General features: G+C 40.2%; 1 protein-coding gene across 1 annotated transcript in view; it reads left to right on the forward strand.

Annotated features, from left to right (window-relative positions):
• LOC105698991 (autophagy-related protein 16-1) overlaps positions 1 to 22,642 on the forward strand; it is a 187,503-nt gene that overhangs the window by 88,383 nt on the left and 76,478 nt on the right. Inside the window, exon 2 of the mRNA XM_012423667.1 lies at positions 16,816 to 16,936. Coding sequence (XP_012279090.1) covers positions 16,816 to 16,936 — 121 coding nt within the window. The remainder of the gene's footprint in view (positions 1 to 16,815; positions 16,937 to 22,642) is intronic.

Genomic DNA, 22,642 nt, shown 5'->3' on the forward strand with positions numbered 1-22,642 from the left:
AAATATACCGAATGTATCCAGTCGAATGATTTTGATCGATTAATCAAATTTGCGTTCTAAGTGCACGGCAGAAGTCGATAGTAATCGTTGAATGCTTCGCGCCATATTTTTGAGCGGCGAAGATACACAGCTAGGACGTATCTTGCTCCTGGGAAGGTAAAAAAGGAACGTGAAGTACAATAAAAATATTGGTGGGGCTTGCCAAGGGCCTTAACCAAAGTACTTAGTTCATTGACCAAAGTATCTTTTAGAACTAACATTCTTCTAAAATATACCAAATGCATTCAATCAAACGATTTTGATCTATGAACCAAATTTGCGTTCTAATGTAAGTGCGTGGCGGATGTCGATCGTAATCGTTGAATGCTTCGCGCCATATTTTTGAGCGGCGAAGATACACGGCCAGGACGTATCCTGCTCCTGGGAAGGTAAAAAAGGAACGTGAAGTACAATAAAAATATTGGCGGGGCTTGCCAAGGACGTTCCGGATATTCGCGGGATGTTGCGCTATGTGGAGCTAGGCAGTGCCTAGGGAGAACCTAGGCGGAATTTTACTACGGTTTTTATCGAGGCTCGAGAAAAGTGCTGCTATAGGTCTCGGCTAGTGCACTCTGATCAGGCTACTGCCCTTCGGAAACCTGATAAGACGTGCCTCGGATGTTCTAGAAATACCCGCGGCAAAAAATGTCCGTGGGATAACAAGGTAATCATCCGTGGGCGTTTCCTAGACACAGCGTCGAAAATATCTCCTAGCATTGGAAAGCCTCGAAATGCCATAAAATCATTTTACGCTCAATTTTTCCAAACGAAGACACCTGGTACCGGAAGACATTTGACTTTATAAACTTAGTTCGAAATGCTTTTAACGACACAATTTTCTCTAGTAGCACAAAATATTTGTCGTATATTTTCGAGGTATTTAACCAATATCGTACATTTTGTAAACATTTAGCAGACATTTGAAGTATTTGTTAAACGTATACTTTAGAATATTATTTTTATAATATTTGTATACTATTAGCTCCACGTGTTTTCGGAATATTTTTCTTCTAGATATACAAAACATTTCGTTTCATTTTAATATAGGCATTCTTTAAATATTATCTGCTGAATACATTATAAACGTTTTAAAAATATCTGAAATGCAAATCCCATGTTTTGCTCCCATAATGAAATAGCTGAATGAAAATATTGCAATAATTCCCCGTCTTATTTCTATACCAAATGAAGGGTCCGATAATAATCGTAAAGTAAAAAATGTATTTTTATTATATGATATATAAATTAAAGAATATCATTTTGATATATGTATATAAATTATTAAAACTAAGTATGCCATTGAGATTTTCAAAAAATATTTTAGATATCTTCAAATGAAATTTACGAGATATCTTTAAAAATCTGTCGCTTAAGATATGTAGCAAAGATTGCAACAAAAATATTTAGAAAATATTGTGTGCAACTAGGCTTTGGTTTGTCCAATTTCTCGTGAAATTTTTATCACGATTCGATGTATCACTTAAAAATGATGCGACATCGTGGTGAAAAAATAACATGTCATTATGAAATTGATTTCAGAACGACGCCATTTCTCAGGAAAAAAAAACATGACGTCAGTATCCTATATTTAAAATTTCATCACTGCTGATTAAAAAGTAAAAATGTTATTTGAGGTTATAAAAAGGAATCTTCAAGAGACCCCTATATACAAGAAATATGAATTCACTGCATCGCTGCATTCGCAAAAGGTAGAATCTTGAATATGAAAAAATAAGAAAAAATACAATTTATGTTAATAATTGATACAAACCTCTGTTTAAAAGTCAGGAGTGAAAGAAAGGACGTGGACGAAGCGAGGATCCGTCGAGGTTTTGAAAATGGAGGTTTCCGATGTTTCTAGTTTGTTTTGCACAGTAATAGAAAAAATACATTTTTGTTTAATTATTACCTTAAAGTTACTTTGTTTAATATTTCCATACTAAAATCAATATTTCTCCATTGAATGAGGAATGATATAGTTCTTATCTAAAAACCGGTCATTTGACCGGTTGCGGTACATATAGGTATATACTAAATCTCGGTACGTTTAGTGTTATTGGTCACTGGGATCGCGACCCTACACCCACAGCCATAAGCGGATATCCGTGGTTAAAAATGATAACATCCTCCTGTCTTAAATCCCGGTATGGAGCTTGAAATCCTCGCGGGCGTTCGCGAGGCTTATAAGAGGTAAAAATCTCCGACTCCTTTCCGCAATGTAAATCCACGGAAAGTCAGAAAATTCCGATCGAAGTTTGGTCGCAATTCCGACATAAAATCTCCGGGGTAGTTCGTCCGTTCCCTCGGAATCCTAGTGGATAACCCTAGACCTTTTTTTGGGACAGCCAGACACGCTCGGGCGACGAGGACGGGGAAAAAGGGAGGAGGAAGAGGGAAAGAGGAAAAGGCTAGATTGGAGGAAGGAATGCTCGGGGAGGCAAGTGGGTTGCGTAGGATAGAAAAAAGGAAGGCGATGGGACGAGGTTGGGAGAACGACGTTTTCCAGAGTCGCAGCCTTGGAAATGTAGGTTGACATTGTAGGGGAAGGTGAATATACTCGGGGCGCGAGAGGAGTATTCTTCGATAAAGGTGCTCGAGTACCTTTGTGCTATAACTCACCCTTTCTTCCTCGAAACTCGGCACAAAGTAACGCTCGGATGCTGCGCAGGACTCTCGCGAGGAGGAAGGACGAGGACCTCCGAAGGTGCATAGGAACGAGCTCGGAACGAGCTCGATCCTCGAAACAAGGGGGCTTTCCCGTTTAAACGCACCTAGGAAGATCGCGATGGCAATTACGGACGAGTACTCGTACCTTGGGGAACGTGCCAGAAATCGGGTGACGGTAAATGAAGAATGGACATTGTCAGTTCGTCTCGATCGATTTCCGGCCTAGTCTCGGCTCGCTCGGGACGAGGAAATCATTCCGAGCAGGACAAAGGGTTACGCGGACGTCCTCACTTGTTCCAGAATTTAGTTTCCGTAGATGAAGGGTCGACCCGGATCGAAATTATCGAACTCCTAAATTCAAATTATCTTTATGATTTAGTTTGTCGACAGGATTGTCCGTCTCATTTAGTTCGCTAACGTGGAAAGGACCTCGTTCCGATTTTCTTCATTTTTGGATATACTTTTTTTTTCTTATCGACGGGAAAACGATTTCAAGAAGCAGAATCAACTTCAAGATCGAGGACCTCCAACACCGTTTTCATCCTTTCATGTACTTCTCGTCGAGATATTGAAATAAAGCTAATTGTAGAATATCGCTTGGGGCAAATAATCGACAATGCAGTTCGATCGGGATTGACGGGGTAAATGGATAAAACATTTAGCGGCTGGATTTTGAAAAATTATAATAAAAGAACAATTCTTCGGAAGTAAATGAAATTAACTGCATTTGAAAAAAAAAATCAGATACAATAGGAAATACACGTCCTCGCGGGCTTTGAAAAATCTTCATAGGATAGCGACGTCTTACGAAATCGGGTATTCTAAGAGTTTTGGAGGACGTCGCTTTTTCTGATTATAACCTCGGAATCTTGTAAACGCTTGAACCGAATTGATGCTTGGAAAATTGCCGAATGGAATGATTCCCTTTATACAAATTAGACCCGAAAATCTTCGAACGAGTCATTGCAGAAAAACATTAGAAATATGACTCGATCGCTCTGCGGTATTTATAAAAAGTATAATTTTAAACATAAAAAATTGGATGCAACAACTTTCGTTAATACTTAAAATAGAACTCCGTTCTTAAGACCAAACCAGGGCTAAAGTAAAGCCTTCTCGAACGAAGCGAGGCTCCATTGGGTATTTGAAAATTGAGGTTTCCAAGGTTTCCCCATGTCTTGGCCCGATGCTCTCGTTTAAATCAGGACCCTCCAAAAACGGTAGCGAGTCCATATCCGTGGTTCAAATTCCGAGTCGATTTCGTAATCATCTTCCTACCTTAAATTCTTGTTAGTACCTACACTCGAAATCCTCGCGGCCGTCCGCGAGGCTTATAGGAGGTAAACATTTTCGACTCGGGCACCCGGGCGCGTCCCCAGGAATTACGGCAAGGGGCTTTATCGATTCCCCGGAGTTCGGGGGCGAGTGCAAAGTGCCGAAAGGCATTCGCTAAGCAGGGTACACTTATAACTGGCGAGGCGCCATGCACCTATCTGTTGCGTCTCCTTTTATTTTACCCGCCGGCCGGGCCGAGCGCGCCCCTGGATGGGCCTCGGGATACCGGGATACCGGGATACCGGGATACGCCCGATAGCGTCTTTTTACGACTAAGTCGCGGGTATATAAAGTGCGAGCTACCGCGAGCAATAAACTTGTAAATTCCTTCGCCTGCCGAGCGCGATCCGCGAAAATCGAGCTCGACCGCGATGGGAGCGAGATCGATCAAAGCGTCTCGCCCCATCCGGTACCATTCGGTCCCATTCGGCACCACTCGGTGCCAGTCGGCACCATTCAGACCCATCCAATACCGTTCGGTCCCAGCCAATCGCTTCAAGGGAGCCAAGACTTGGAATCGATCTCTTCGAGGGAGCATCCCGGATGGAAGGATGTTTTACGCGACTCCTCCGCTAAGCGCCAGAAACGAGCGTGCCAGAAACGAGGGTCCTTCTTTATTCTCGTTATTATCCTTTGTTGGCATTACTTTAGTTTAGTTCCCGGATGTTACCCGTGTAGAACACGCGTGAACTGGTTTGTCGTTTTTCTCCGATTCGTTGTGGCAGACTTCGTAACTCTTAAATGAAATTTTTAAAATGATAGCGTGGAAGTTAATATCTGTACCTGCATGCTCGTTCCGGATGATCGTTACAAATGGTTAGAACTTGTTCGAGTACCGGTAATCGTCACCGATTACGTCCATTTTATGTTGGTTAGGAATAACCATTATCGAAAATGGAAATTTAATTTTGGTTACCAGTAATCGACATAACTGATTGCAATTTGGATGTTACCAGGAGCCATTATCGCTGACCCGAGTTTTATTTCGCTTATCGATGACCATTATCGACGACGGAACATTTTTTTGCTTCCTCCTGGCCAATATCGCCGGGAAACCTTGTTTGTTTTCGACTTTGTTTCATGTATTTTCATCCCGCTTTGTTCTTCAATGAAATATCTGTTTTATACTTTTTTATCCCGCTTTGTTCTTCAATGAAATATCTGTTTTATACTTCACTTTTTAAGTGAAACATCTTCGGCCACGGTAATGCTAGTTCGCTGCTTCAGGGATTTAAATGAAATGAAAAAGTGAAACGCTAGACCCTGGCAAAACTCCTCAGCGATTCCGCAAGTACTGTAATCCTAGTCGAGGAGGCAGTAATCAAGAATGCCATAGTCGCTTGAAATGGTCTCACCGTTTTGGGGGACATCAGCTATCCAGCTAGTAAACGAATCAGTGATTCAAAGTATCCCAGAAATTCCCGGTGAAAATGATCATCATCTTCCAAGACATACGGGAAGAAAGAAAACGAACAAAGGGGATTGAGTCCGCGACCGATCCGAAGCGGAATATTATTCAATGCAAAATGAAATGTTAGGAGCGTGAGGTCCTTCCCTCCATCCTTCGGAGTTCACGTGAGGAAATTTCAAACAATTCGGTACATCCATTTCGAAGAAAAATTCCAGAAACGATCGACCCCTGCGAGATGCCACTTTCATATCGTCTTAACGGTCGAGCATTACCCGACGACAATGGACGGTTGATTGTAATTTTTGGCGGCGATAAGCCGGCCGGTTGATTGAAAGAAGGAGCCATTGGCCCGCTTAATGTCGACCCGGGGAAGACGAAAGTTCGCGGAACCTCGAGATTGCTCCAGCTCTTCCTCGGAGCTCGCTCGAGTAAACCTTCTTCGTGGTATTCCCGCCGAGAGCGCAGCTCTCGATTACCGCTCCCCAGGGATTATTACAGGCCTAGACTGTCTTCCGAAATCAATTGCCGCGGACTCTCTACTTATCTTCCCGAATCTCATGAATTTCATCCCGCCTCCGACTGTTCCGGCCAGATTTCGTAGTGCGGTTCCTACGTCCTCTCCGCGTGCCAAATTCCCCCGAGATTTGCGTCGAGAGTTGAACTAACGCGACGTTTTGGCGTATCGATTGATAGCCAAGGTATATCGCCCCCCGGTTACAACTGTTCGCGCCGTCATTTGCCGTTTACGTATACGGAATTCTCATGGATTTGCATAACTGTAACGCGAACATGGGTTAACAGGCTTCTGCCGGTGAGACCGAGGTAAGTGGTTTAGGGAATCGCCTGCCTTTTGGGATTTATGGACCCTTTTTGGCAGGTATTTCGGTCATTTGGTGGAGTTCTTTTCCATATTAAGGTAACAGTCGATCGATTTGAGCCGATCGTGATGCCTCGAACCGGTACCTACCGATTGGAATCCAAATAAGAACTGATCGATTTCGCGTCTCGATTTTTCAGGAAAGGGTAAAGGAAAAAAAAAATGCATAAAATCATCCTTTATTAAAAAGAAGTCAGATTAACGTTAGGTTCATGCGTGACGCTTTTATTCGTATTAAAATTCTAACTTCTTGCGTAACGCATATCGGTTATTGGTCTTTGGGCCATTCTTCTTTCTTTTTACCCTGACAAGGAAAGTATCTCAGGTGTATCCCACCGATTTTGTTGGTTCTGACGTATGCTACGGTATTTCGAAAAATAAAAGAACAGGTATCTTTTTTTTCTTATATGTGCCAATAGGCGATTTTAAAGCGTGAGAACCGCCTTTAAAAATTGTTTTTTAACATCTTGTCGTAAATGAAATATCTCTCGACAGGACCACCTATTCAGTTTCATCCATCAATTCCGATAATGTATCGTATTAAATTTGATTTTCGAGAATGTATCAAAAAACTGTATTTGGAGATCAACTTTGGATGTGGTTCTCCCCCCTTAAACTCGTCAATTAATACGTATAAGACATCCATGTCTCCTATTTTTCAATGTACTACACAACATATGTTCGACCCAACAACATCGGTGAGGTAAGTGTACGCAGGGTACTTTCCCTGTGAGCGAAGAAAATCAGTTTCTAGAAAAAAAATAAGAATTTCTTGAATAAGTTATAGGGTCATTTGAATGAAATTAATACAAAATTCCAAACAACACTCAATTTTCTTGAAATCAGCTTTACCAAGTTGTTTTTATTCATTACCATTACCTTTTCAGTACATAAACATCTTAGAATGAAAAGTTCATTCGATTGAAAAAGCGAAAGACTTTGAAAGATTGGATAATATTAATGTACAAAATATGAAAGTTTTGTCCCGCGTACGAAATTCAATATTGAATTAAATTGAACATATGTGTGTTATTTTTAGCAATAAAACAGAATTTCAAGCGCACGATCGGACTTGTAGATTTAATAGTGCATCCTCCAAACTGTTAATTGTAGATTATTTCTTTGAAGATCGTTTATTTTATCCACGGAGCAACGGCATTCTGCCTAACTACATTTCATTACCCCAACTCGTACACACATCAGAAACATAAAGCCGAATAAATTCATAAACGAAGCATTTTATGTCCCAATCGTTTTTCCAGACGCAAAATGCCCCTGGATGACTTTTAATCAACGCAGGCCATTAAACCGGAAAATGTTGAAAAAGACTCTGGAAACGAAATATCGATAAGCTTTCCTTTCTGGGCGACAGTGCTTCGACGGGTTCAAATAGTTCATCAGTGGGATAATAAAACGGATTGTTTGTTCAATGTCAGATCGAGTAATTCTCCCTAAAAGGGCACTGATCCGACCTGGAAAAAGGCAGTCCGGATCGATGTGGCTTTTGTAACAGGATTTACAGCGTGTATCCGTTGGTAACAGATACACACACTTCGGTCTGTTTTCCTCTGAATTTCCACAAAAACGTGCCTGTTGATCGACAACTAGCAGAGTTTATACACCGCAGTCAAATACGTGGGGAATTTACTAAAATATGGGAAATGCCTAAAGGGTATTCATTTTCCGTGAGACAAAAGGTGTCAACATTTTAATGAAGAACCTCAGAGGAATTTTGTATAAACACAGTTCTCGGCAAACAAATCACAACACTCAAAAATAAAAGTCGTTCTAATCAGAGATTAACGCATAGTGCTTACAATAAAGTTTGAACAATATTTGTAATTACCGATATGTATGGTCATATCTCAAGAAACACGAAGTAGCATAAAACACGTTTAGAAGTAATGCAACATATTTTACACGTTGCCATTTCCGCCCTTTTCGTGTCAAAATCAACGTCGATATTGCATCTATTTTAAAGGTATTAAACTATCGTTGCAATTGCTTAATGTTAACGTTGTTTAAACATTCGCCGTAGAAAATTAAAAAATGACGAGATACATTTTCGATGCGTTACAAGATTTATGAATAAATGAAATTCCCGAACGTTTTACAAACGTTACCGTCCTAACATAAATGAATCGGTCATAATCGTCCATTATATTGTCCGGAAAGTTCGTTCCGATTTTTGTAACCTAATGCCACCTATTGAAAGTACTTTGAATTAACCCAACAACTGAGATCTTATTCGGAAAATGAAACGCTTTTTTTTTTCAAATAAATTACTATTTAGTGCACCACCATGTTTCAATATTGCCAGAATTAGCATAAACATTTCCATTGGTATTATTTCACGAGTACAGGGTTGCTTGTGATTAAACATAATTTTTATCAAGTGGAGCGATACCAGACAGTTGAAGAAATCCGAAAGTACGTATCCGTTACAAATTTATAGCATTTCTAAAATATTCAAGGATTTTGTCTATAACTATTCCACGTTTATGGAGTCTCCCTTCTAACCCGCCGATTTTGGAACGTTAAAATCGCCGTGCGAGGTACGAGTCGGTAATACGGAGAGAACTCCCATGTAAATCAGTCAGCCGATATAAGCAGGAAAGGGGCAGAATTCCGGGGCAGGACAGAGCGCGGGTCGAAATACGCGGAGAGATTCGGCGGTATACCCTTAGATGAATCTTGCTAGGGCTCCTCCCCCGGCAGAGTCGGCCCCAACTTCGGGGTCATTAATTTACATTAGAACATTTTTCACGGAGCCGGCCTCGGTGTTCGGGCGCCCCGAAATTGGCGCGCGGGCGAGCGCTCCCGGAGCCGAGAACGGGAAGTCTGAAAACGCGTAACTTTCCACGGAAAAGACTCTTTCGCGACCGGAATTCGGAGCGCGAAGGGGAAGGAGCGGAGGAGAGAGAATAGTGGTAGAAGAAAGTGTCGGCGGAACGAGATCGAGCGTTTCCCTTTGTAACTATTTTTCTCCGCTTGGCAAAGTTCTCGTCCTCTGGCGCGGGGGGCGGCCGGTGGGTGGTGNGCCGACGTACTCGGGATTGGCCGACGCGATTTGAAATTCGCCACCCCGCGGGGAAATTTTCATTTGAGCATTTCGAACACGTCGATACGCCCCCCGCGCCGCTCAAAGTTAAGAGTCAAGACCGGCCGCGAACTCGCAGAAACCAAGGAAACGTGCCGAAAGTTCCGCCCAGGAGAGCCCAAGTTTTTCAGGGCGCGGCTCGCCGCGAGCCCCGCGACCGCACCCCCTAACTAGTTGGGAATTTCACCCTCGATCGATCTGGAGGGGAGATCGCGTAATGGACCGGGAGCTGCGTCCAATTGAAAACTAATCGCTCTCCCCTCCGACGATTTTCCCGGATTTTAGAAGGATTTCGGAGGGAGCGTCAACCCGACGTTTTGCGACATTTCGCGACATTTCCATTTTCATCGAATAGTCGATTAACGCTTAGGGTTGAATCATTTGGTTGGATCGGTGCGGCCTTCAGGGTTCGCATAATCGGACACCTATGCCCGGTTCCATCGACTTTGGTCAAAAAGCTAATCCTCGGTTACTAGTTGCACGTTCCCCCACGTTTTAACTACCGGTGATTTCCATTAACCGCCGTTTAGATTAACCAGTCAAATTCGATCGTTTAGTTTCGGTTACTCGAACTTCAACCTAAAAACTGCACAAACGAGAGGGAAATGGGGATTATATTGAGAATATATTATCATCTTCTAATGACGAGATGGATGAAGACGTTTTCTATTTTATTTACAATTTCTTAATGATCGAAGTACGCTTGAAAATATTTTATATAATTCTTAATCGAAGAACTTTATTACTTGAGGGTAGCCACTGTTAATCAACTTCTTGCATGAAGATAGGAGGGCTTTGTGTCTCGATAAGGGCGCATCTATCTTGCTTTCTAGTCGACCAGAGTATTAGTTAATCACTTCGGGATCTGCCATGGCGACGCGGTTAAAGAAATGGCATCATATGTCGAACAAACATCACGGAGGTTTTGTCGAGAATTCGAGAAAAGACTATTAACACATTCGCGATCGGCAAATCGTTTCCGTTTCAAATACTGAGTACCGGCGAAAATAATGAAATTCTGAAACTGGTTGCCGCAAACTTGTATCGTGGATCGTCATGGACTTGAATTCACGTCAGCGGCAACCAGGAATAGAACTTGAAGACGTGAATTCACGTCAGCGGCAACCAGGAATAGAACTTGAAGACGTGAATTCACGTCAGCGGTCACGAATGTATTAAGCCTAGAAGCCCCCTCTTCTAATCCCCCCTGATCCTTTTGGAAATGTTAGCCCGAGATCAACCGATCAGAATTCGGCATTCCAAGTGCATCCATTCCTATGTCTTGACAGAAGAAAGGGGAAAAAAGGACAATGAACCATTGAGCACCCTGTTATAGTTACATAATACTAGAATAACATGATATATAAAGAAAGTTATTCAAAAGGTACATTGATATCGTGTAATCTTGAATTATTACCGTTCGGTAACATTGTTACAAACTTCTGAGCATTGCAGCTATATAATATTAACATAACATATAATATGTTACCTATATGTTATGTACATGCTACGTTATTCATTCTACAACAGCGTTGTATAGCTGCGGAGGGAATAGTAATGTGAATTTTACTTACATTTTACAATACATGTAACAAACGTTATATACCGGTTATATTATTGTTACGTAACTAAGTATGATGGAGATATTGCAATTCTCAATTTTTCTCGAAACACGTGCAACTATAAAGACTTCGAACAAATTGGTTGTTTGTCTCCACTCGGACTTAATGCGTTGGCAGAACACGCAAACGCATCGCAAATCTATTATCGATATTTTTATTGTTTATCCTTGTTTTGTTGTTGAAATAAACTGTTTTTAAACGCGTGCGTCGGCAAAATTTGTAGTTGTGTTTACTCCTCAGGAAGTTTTTCTCAGCGCTCACCTTTTGGGGGCGTAAACATCCAACTATTCTTTGTCTGGGTCGGTATAATGAAATAGTACTCACATTACTTCACAAATAATCTTTGATTTTGGAATTGGATAAAAAAAGGTCACCCGACTGATCATCGTGATAATTTTCCTTTTGAATCTTTCGAAAATATCAATACTCTTTTTGTTAAAAAGAGATCCTAATCCTAATCACTATACTGAATGAAAAAAAAAAGACATATTTTATACGAAGAAAAAGGGGATTCTTGTGACAAAACGATTTTCACTTGTTACTGTCAATAAAATAAGTTGTAAAGTTGATTGAATGAAATTAATGCAAATTTAAACAAAAATCCATTTTCTGAAGCTTAGCTTCACCGAACCTTTATTAATCGTTATTGTTTGATTTTACGTATATAAACGTCTTTGAATGAAAACTTGATTCATTTAAAAAAGTGAAACACAGAAAGAATTAGTAATATTCTTCCGAAATAGAATTTGAAAGACTTTTTGATGTTTTCTCTCAAAATTCTGTCGCTTATCGGTGAACCCATTCTTGCAACAATTGGGAGCTTTATTCGTCATTAGTTATTCATATCAGGTATTAATTTAAAGTATCAAGTTGATTGAATATTTTATTTAATAAACGATGTAACTTCTATTGATATTTGCAATACCTACAGCTAATTTGGCATACATTTTTTTTTCGTAAAATCATTTCAATTTAATTCAAAACTGAGATCGTTTGCCTTGCAATGCCGATAACTTCCAGAAAATCAATTTTGCTAAAGCTGAGAAATTTCTTTAGGAAGAAACATTTAGATTGCCGCAAATAATTATTATCGCCTCGAAAGTAAATTATTTGCTCATAATTGACATAAAATAAAAGAACTAATCGATCAGACGTATGGTCGCTCCAGACAGTTTGGGAAACGTTAGACGTACTTTCTCTTTCTATTATTAATCACTCGTATCGGAAAAAAGTCACGGGAAATACCGTAAAGCACGAGTTCTGAGACTTGTAGAAAATGCATGCGAGAGTCAGTAGTTCGAAACTCCCTAAAACAAAAATGGCAAGTTGTTCGAAATACTACCCTTCTGGTAGCGGTCAGGCTGAATTGATGACTATAAAAACAATATCCGTAGGAAAAGTGAAACTCTGCACCGATATTTCGATACCGAAGTATTTACCGTAAGTGATAAGACTGTAGCATTTACTTTAACCATTAACCTGCCACTTGACGAATTCTCGAAGCTACGATTTACTTAAAAGAATACGATGATACATGATGATACAAAATTTACGTATCCTTCCACACCGTCCCAACGTCGCCAATCATATTGTTAAAAATTTCCCTTCGAAATATAATATGTATGTAATGGAACTTTTTTCAACATACAATATTTCTAATTTAGAAGTAAACGACGATCACGGATATCATAAAGCCAATTAATAGGCTTTCGATAGATTAAGAGTTAAGGTGAAGTGAAACACGTCGAGAAACTTTATCGATGTCGATAAAGAAGATTTTTCTAAATACCTACGTTGCCGACGTTCGTTTTTATATTGACAGCTGTGTCGAATTATATTGATTATTGTACCAAATGGCATACTCCATCTGTCGTTTTCGTACAATAATTATAAAGAAATCGAAGTAAAACTCCAGAAATCCTCTGGATTCATGCTTTCTGGGGTCCTAATTGACTGCAGAGGGACCCCCTGCACCATCTGTGATTTCCAGGTCAAATAAATTTTCACTCGGACACCTCGTATTTTCATCGTTTTAGCATATAAGCGCATAAAACACTTTTTTTGCCATTATCTGTTCAAATGAGAATTTATCGATTACCAGAGTGTACTAAATTGTCGTAAAATTGTCCTGACCCTTTCGTTTCTCATATCAGAGCCTTCGATAATTATATATTGATCGAAATATAAGAGCTGGACGCCATTTTGCTTCTGGGGTAAGTTAAAAAATTTTTTCCAAAAATCCAAATTTTGAATGTGTCAGGACAATTCTTACATGATCAGGAGTCACGTTTCAAAATTTCGGACAGTTTGGTCCAATACCCTTGAAAAAAAAGTGTTGTATTCGAATCGACTGATTTGAAGGGGGTTTCACTTCACCTTAACAGATATCAGAATCAACAAAAGCGCTGGGGTACACCTAGGATACTTACCTTATATAGAAGAGGGTCTCAAGTCCTCGGAGACGTCCTTCGTCCTTTCGTGGCCGACCACTTGTTGAGAAATTTCCTCCTCGATCGATCGATCGGCAGGGAAGATCGCGTAATGGACTGGGCGCTTCGCCTAATTGAAAATCGATACCTCAGTCTCCGGATGACGGTAAGCCTTTCCCAGGATTTATTGGTCGGACCGGGTGCCGGTGGTTCCCGAACCGGGCCGTTTCGCCGTTTGACCAACATCCCCGGTGACCATCAACGTCACTCAGGCCGGACCCAGGGTGCTTTTCCCCTCCCGCTGAACCTCCCCTTCGCGCAAAGTAATAGCCAGAATGCTCCTGGTACCAGACATCTAAGGTTTTCATTGAGTAAATAAAAAAATGAGCGTGTCGCGGGACACACGACCGGAGTAATACTTATGCAATTTACATAATGTAAAGACGGTGGTTTTATTCCCAAATTGAAAGGTCCAGCTTCGCAACTTATCGGGTTTCTTTCCTTTTCACTTTCACTTATATTATTTCCCACTGCATATGTCTATACAGACTGATATACTCACCGATACATGCGTGAAAGTCGACACAAAATCCTACTCAGTGCTCCTTAATGTACACATTCGCCCGGTTAGGGAAGAAGACTAACACAGGCTCGCTTGAGTTAGGATGGATAGCGCTACGTCGCCACGTTGCCATGACGACGCACGTCGCCACGACACGTACTATATATACGGGCTATACGTGCACACGTACGGGATGGATGACGTCACAGGCTTGGGATGCGGGAAAGAGAGAGAGAGGATACATTCCGATGCGTAACGCTTATTCGTTACTTCTAATCTTTTCCAGCATTGTAATCCTTAAATGGTCGAGGCTCGGACGCAGCATAAAAAGTTTGACTTCGAAAATTATTAACATCTTATTGTAAATAAACTAAAATTTTGTTTACCAGAACAATTTTAGAATATTACCGTAAACGTTTTGTATACCGATTATCGACGGTAAAACGTTTAATGCATCCCGAATGGTACAGCTAGAAACAATCTTCGGAGCACTGGAAGATTGCACAGTTTTTGCCAAATCCGAAATCAAGTCGCTCGTTTGTGACATTTCTCTGTTTATTCTTTTTTTTTCCTTTCCTTTTGGAGAAATATATTTCCTCTTTAAAACAAACACGATAACTTGGATAAATGGAAGCTCGACCAAACAATATCGATATGTTAAGGTGAAGTGAAACACGTCGAGGAACTTGATCTACGTTGATAAAGAAGATTTTTCTAAATGCCTACGTTGCCAACGTTCGTTTTTATATTGGCAGCTGTGTCAAATTATATTCGCTATTGTACCAACTGGCATACTCCACCTGTCATTTTCGTACGATAATTATAAAGAAATCGAAGTAAAACTCCAGAAATCCTCTGGATTCATGCTTTCTGGGGCCCTAATTGACTGCAGAGGGACCCCCTGCGCCATCTGTGATTTCCAGGTCAATTAAATTTTCACTCCAAGACCTCGTATTAGCACCGTTTTAGCATAGAACCGCATACAACACTTTTTTTGCCTTTGTCCCGCTCAAATGTGAGTTTATCGATTACCAGATTGTTCTAAATTGTCGTAAAATTGTCCTGACCCTTTCGATTCTCATATCAGAGCCTGCGATAATTGTATATTGATCGAAATATGAGAGCTCGATGGCATTGGTTCCGGTCTGGGCCGAGTTAAAAATTTTTTTGAAAAATCCAAATTTTGAATGTGTCAGGACAATTCTTAGATGATCAGGAGTGACGTGTCAAAGTTTCTGACAGTTCGGTTTAATACCCTTAAAAAAAAGTGTTGTATTTGAATCGACTGATTTGAAGGGGGTTTCACTTCACCCTAAGCGTCCGGGATTAGGGGGCAATAGTTTGTCGGTACCAGGGTGAAGTATAGGCAAAATATAATCCGGCAACTTAAAAATGAATCTTAATGTGTAAGTTCTAGTAAAGAAAATTGATATTGTAGATGGATAGGGGATTGGGGGGTGTCAGGATTTCAAATAAACAACGAACACAAATTAGTGGACGGGATTGAAATATTTAATGTTTCCCGAAGATGGATAGAGAGAGATGACCGAGGGATCCGCCTCCTGCGCGTTCCGAATCAGGACTGACTCGACTGCCTCAAAACAAAATTCTTTCGCTCGGATACAAAGGATATTCCCCCCTTCTCCCCTCAGGCTTCTTAGGGGGCCCATTGCTCCGTGCCGCAGCAACAGTCCACAATGACAACACAACAGTCCATAATGACATACTAAACCACATAAAAATCCATACACAACATTGCAACTCATGACAACTTCCCAGATTTAGTAAATGCAGAATTACGCGACAACGCCATCTTCCTCACCGGAACGATCGGCTGTTTTCATAAAACGTTTACTCGTGATCGGAGGGTGTCGAAACGTGCACATATTTTATTCGGTCCCTTTTCCCCTTTCGCACTTTACACTGTTTTGTCGCATCACGAGTATCGCAGATAATGATAGTGTCCGGTATTAGGTACTACCCGGCGCTAGGGACTTCCCTCTACCGTAACCATTAACCCTATCGCTGACACGCGAATTTTTGAACTTGCACCACTGGGCCACAATACAAATTTCCTATAAAAAATGTTACAATGGCAAAGAACTGCGAAATATATTAAAATAACGGTACAATCTTGCCAATAGCACATTTTTCTTACAATAAGTGGTGGTCACCCATGACCACCGTGGCCCCGTGACGCAGTTTATCTTTCCAACAAATTTCAGAAAGGATTGAGGAAGATAGAAAATATGTTTGAACGGTAATTTTGAATAATTTAGACACGTATCGCCTCTACGTGTATGTATCGTCGCTTTTATAGGTCAACGCCAAAGACGACAAAAAGTGACCTCAGCCGAAAACGTCGCATAAGTCTAACCCTTTCCGGGAAGGGCAACGCCACTCAACCATCAGTTCCGATTATCGCAAACGATGCATTAACGTGTATAATAGGGTAACAATGCATTAGAAGGTATAAGAAAATAGAATATGTTCTATGGGGACTATATTGACATATTTCGGTGTTACTTAGGCACACAAAATTGGAAAGGGAGAAGTACCCGCGTACACGGAGAAAAATACATTTGCGTTCTTGTACGTGATCTGGGACACCCTGTATAGATTTACGGCTCATTCGCCGGACCTTCGCGAATTTCCTACCGAAAACGAGTTAATTTCCCGACTTTCCGGGCACTCGGCTCGGACGCGGCGCGTCCACCACCTCCCCCGATTCGCCAGCGGATGTACAGGAAGCCCGAACCTTATTCTGTTGCAGCACACTCTCACGGGCCATTGCGGCAAAGTTATGGCGGCGAAGTTTCTTGGCGAGCCGTCAAAGGTAGTCACTGGCAGCCACGATCGTACACTCAAGATCTGGGACCTCCGCAGCAGGGCGTGTAAGTAGACAAGGCCGAAACTGCTCGGCCAAGAGCGGTCTCTCGAGGCTGATACGCTTTCCTCGCCACATGGATATCTGCATACATCTGCATATACCTTGTAAAGAAATTGACTAACCCAACAAGTGCAGCGGTGTTGGGACAACCTCGGTGGAGGCCGTGATTGTTTTCTGTTGGGTGGTGATTCCGATGATGAGTCTCTTGGTACCGACGCATCGTTTGCTTACAGTTAGTGGCACAGAGTCTTGCGTCCAAACTTCACGGAGAGAAAAAAGTTGTTGTAATTACTACAATTGTGATAGATATAACAGCAATCGCTGGGAAACATGTGGACACCGATTCTATGAAGTAATGATTACTCGGCTAAAAATGTCAAATGTACAGTTTGATTGAAGTACACATTGTTACAACAAAATTATTACAGTTACAGCAATACGACTGTTATATTTACAATCGTGACAACATAAAGTAGTTAACTGAAGCAATAGTTACCACATAACATGTGTGTATGATAACGTTCGCTAGTATACCCCTTACTCTTGATACATTGCCACGATTGTTTTTGACACATCGCCGTGATTGTTTTCTGTCGGGTGTAATTCTGACACACTTGGTACCGACGCATCGTTTGCTTACAATTAGTGGCGCAGAGTCTTGTGCCCAAACTTCACGGAGAGAAAAAAGTTGTTGTAATTACTACAATTGTGATAGACATAACAGCAATCGCTGGGAAATATATAATGATTACTCTGCTAAAAATGTCAAATGTACAGTTTAATTGAAGTACACATTGTTACAAAAAATTATTACAGTTACAATATCAATATGTTCAAAATCGTTACTACAACTGCTCGTCGAGCTTTTCCACTGTCATGATAAATGACTGCCGATAGCTTAGCAATGTAATGTAGCGTTTAATATTCAAATCATGTTGGTGGACCATCTCATATGGTAGTTCGTCTCTTCCGGAATGACCCTAAACATGTGTAATTTGTTCATGAAAAATTAAGATTCTGGAGGTGAAAATGTAAAAGAGAAATAGTGTTTCGGTGGTTGAGATTTTGCGGCCTTTGTTGAAAATAATGATTATTTCTAATATCTTACCGTAGATATGAAGTGTATGGAATTTAGCAAAGGTCTTTATGTTCAGAACTCCAAGTTTCATTGCGCAGCGTGAATGGGTTTTCATTAGAGGGCTTTTGAGTATGGGTGAAGGTATAAAATATGTGTCGAAAGTACTGGCAGAGGTATTTTAGAACACAACTGCCGCTTTAAACGGCATAATAAAGACCCAAAGGGACTCGTAAATGATGTAAAAAGAAGTATATTGAAAAGGTTTCATTTTTGCATAGTAAAGGAACCATTTGAATAATTCCTCTGTTTCATTATTGCGATAATGCCTACAAAGTTACTTTTGAATTTCATTTTTCTTCAATTATTCCGCATACAGTTATGGTTTTTTAAGGTGAACGTTGATATTATTCGTAAAGTATGATTCTTATCTACTTTTATGGTGTCACAATGAGATATACACGTTACCAAACTTAGTTATAACATTCGTGAGCGATCTTAATGCACTGTAAAAAAACTTACAGAATTTCTCTAAAGTTGTCCATTTAAAAGTTGATGGAGAAAAGAGTCTATAAATTCTTACATAGAGAAAAATATTTGATTGCAGCAATACGTTTTTTTTTTATTTACCATAGAATATGGCTATTACATGGACAACCGAATATTTGGTTGCCATGGCTAAATTCTATGCTTCATTATTTTTGGTTGATTACATCAAATATTGTCGTAAATCATACCAAGTATCAAAGTAATTTGGGACAATTAACTGAAATGTTCGATTTATTCAGTAAAATATTTTCTAAAATTGACGAAACGATTTAACCAAAATATTTTTGTTGTTTGAAGCAAACGAGTTTGGCCAAGTGAGCTGAAATTCGGTTAACTCAACTAAAACGTTTTCAGAAATGAATCAAATGATTTTGTTAAATGAATCAAATGATTTTGTTAAATGAATCAAATGATTTTGTTAAATGAATCAAATTTTTTTTCTTCACGTACGATCCATTATCTCGAATAAAGATTCCAAGGTAAAAAGTTTGGTATTAAGTGCACCACGTGTGAAAAATGTACCACAGTATTAACGTCGACTTTTGTGACTGAAATTCTTAACTAATCGAACCAACCCGAATACGTTTCAGAAAACACAATCAATATAAAGGTGTCCACATAGTAAATACTTTCTCCCCTACCCATAGAAAAAGATTTGATTAAATCAACAAAATTGTTGTTGGCTCAACCATGGATTATGGTTACTGGTTGATTAGATAAAATGTACTGGATCATACCAAATATTAAAGTAATTTAGTACATTTAATCAAAGAATTTCGTTACGTTAACCAAATATAAGGTTGTGCGTGTAATAACCACATTCTACGGATAAACCAGCCAAGAATTGATTGTTTCAGCTAAATCTTTTCCTGCGTGTATATTCGCATCGGCTTTCCCTCGCAAACGGCATTCTTTATCGCTAATAATGCGAATGCCTGGAACGACCAATTTTCTTCTTTTCAAAGTAGCAGCACCTCGTTCAGATTCTATGGGAATTTAGTTCCGTTGCGCCATCGCCGGACTGCGTAACACCGATGCGTTACGAGAATGCTCTCCTTTCAACAAGGGGAGCCCCATATTAGTCCTTGCGTAACGCAATACACTTAGAACGAGCCAGGCAATAAAAGAAAGGGCAAATTCGCCTTGTCACTGCGAGCAATTCATTCCTCTATACAAGAACGAAGAGCGGATCCACTTGACAACGAGGCGCGACGTGGAGGAAAAATCGACTCACTGCCCAGTGCACTCCTGTTCAAAAACGCTCTATGTGAACGGGGCCTAATTTTAAGATGTTTTGAAAGGGACTTCTGAGAGGCAGTCGTTAACGAAACTTTTCTCCGAACTGAGTGTCCCGAATCATTTGAAATTTCACCACGGGAACATGAAGACCCTAGAGAAAGTCCTAACGCATCTGAAATTTCATTTTTTTTTGTATAAAAAATGCAAAATTATTCACAGAAAAGAAAAAAAATTGAACTTCGTGGTGGTCTGGACCTTCCTTAGGGTCTCTATATTCATTTAATAACATTTCAAACGATTTGGTACATCTAATACAGAGAAAAGTTGTATAAACAAGACTCCTGAGATACCTCTTTCATGTCATCTTTAGGTGATATGAAAGAGTCAGCCTATATATCTGAGAAATCAAATCGTTGGGGAAAGTATTCAAATTGAGTGTACCGATTCGTTTCAAATTTTACCACGTGAATATGAAGGTTCTAAAGTAGGTCCTGAAACTCATGAAATTTCATTTTTCGTACAAAATTTATTTATTTATCGTGGACTAACTGTCAGGGTCTGGGCACGTTTTCGATGTTTTACACTCCTTGGAGGCTTAGAATCGAAATTAAAGTGTTTCAAGACTTAGCTTGAACAATTTAGAATACCGTAGAAACGAAATATTACGGAGTCAGATGGGAAAATATGGAAAATACTTTCACCGACGATTGCTAGAGAATGCTGGCTTGTCCCGGGGTTAACACGTGTTTTTAGAGTAAAAATTTAGTTGCAGCTAGACGTCACAGATGGTCCTAAACAGTCGTTGGAATAATGAAATCTCGGGATTTCGACAGTTTTCCATTGATCTCTTCATCATTACATTACCGAAATGACACATGGAACGCATCAATTCATATAATTATCCACGTAGACTGTAAAAGACTTCAACATAAATATAAATGTCGGTAACGGGACGCGACAGCTTATTTTCCCACTCGAGTATTCAAAATGACATTCCCACCAAAAAGGGTGTAGATGAATTTTAATTCATCGATTTCGATTAAATTACTCAGCGCCTTTCATATCATCTTAAAGTAATATGAAAATAGCACCTGAAACTTTCCTCCAAACTTGGTGTACCAAATCGTTTGAAATTTTGCTACGTGAACATGGAGTCCTAAGGAAGATCCTAGCACGCACGAACTTTTCACTTTTATAGATAATTAAAATATTGTTTAAGAAACAGATAAAAAAAATTAAATTTCATGGGTACCAGGATCTTCCTTAGAGCTTCCAAATGTACGAAGTAAAATTTCAAACGATTCGGTACACTCGATTCGAATTCATGTTTTTTAAACGAGACTCCTCGGATGCTTTTTTCCCCATCACCTTAAATTGATCCCCCGTACATTATAAAGCCTGACAACGCTGACGAGGTGTAATTAAAATATTGTTTAAAAAACAGATAAAAAAAATAAATTTCATTTGTACCAGGATCTTTCTTAGAGCTTCCAAATGTACGAAGTAAAATTTCAAACGATACGGTGCACTCGATTCGGATACATGTTTTTTAAACGAGACTCCTCGGATGCTTCTTTTTGCATCACCTTAAATTGATACCTCGTACATTATAAAGCCTGATAACGCTGACGAGGTGTAATCGAGTTTACGACAAGAGGAGTCCCACCCGATTTCCGGTCGTCAGGTCCCACAGGGTGGGCCTTATTAACGTTTCCACCGGTTTCCTCTCTTACGGACGGTCTCTCGGGAAATGCATTTCCCGGCCTCCGAGAGTAGCTGTGGAGTCGAATCCGATCGGTGCGTAGATCGCGAAGAGGAGTGCTCCGGAAATCCTATCAGAGTCCGGCGAGCCAAGGAAAAGGCCACGTGGAGCCTGAAAAACGGAAACTTCGATTAGAGTAACGTAATGTGCCGCTACCTGGGCGTCATTAATAATAAAGCGAAACATTATTCCCAAGCGACGCGCCATGGACGAATTTCATGGCAGTCTTGAGTCCATAACGCAGAGAACAATTTGGTTCAATCGACAAAATTGTTTGTCGGTTCAGTCATAGAATTCGGTTGTTATATAGACAACCAAATATTTGGTTGACATAATGAAATTCTTTGGCAATAACTTTCTGTTAATTACGTCAAATATATTGTGGTAGATCCCGTCATGTATTACCCTAATTTGGTACGTTTAACCAAAATATTCGGTTTATTGCCTAAAATACTTTTTAACCCATTTACATCATAAGGAAGTATGAAAAAGAGGGTCCTTATCACCAAATTTCAGGCTGAATGATAGTGACCAGTAAAATTGAGCGTATATATACGCTCCGGTGATAGTGACCAGGAAAACTGAGCGTACATATACGCTAATGATACAAATGGGTTAAAATGAATAAAATGATTTATGTAAACAGTTTACAACTAATATGTTTCAGCTACGTCAACGCCGAAGCAAACGAATTTAATCGAGCGAACTAAAATTCGGTTCACTCAACCGGAACGTTTCCTGAAATGGACCAAATGCAGTCAGTCAAACGATCGTGGTTATCGAGCCACTTTTTCTCTACGGGTCGATCCACTATTCCTTACCGAATCCTGTAATTTAATATTCAAGCTAATGACACATAATATTGGGATACAAAAATTTGACATCAGTGACGAGCAGAGTCTTGGTCTTGCACTTTTTGCAGAATCAGAACCAGGACCAAAGCTTGACCATGATCGCATGAGCCAAGACTTGACCAAAATGGCAAGATCAAGACCGACTCGGTCTTTGTCTTGGTCTTGCATTTGTCCGTCGCTGTTCGACATCCCATCCAACTAATAGTTCTGACCAATATTCTCGGCATTTTC

Source organism: Orussus abietinus, unplaced genomic scaffold (genome assembly GCF_000612105.2).
Source record: "Orussus abietinus isolate OABI.00-Male unplaced genomic scaffold, Oabi_2.0 scaffold96, whole genome shotgun sequence".
NCBI classification, from domain to species: Eukaryota; Metazoa; Arthropoda; class Insecta; order Hymenoptera; family Orussidae; genus Orussus; species Orussus abietinus.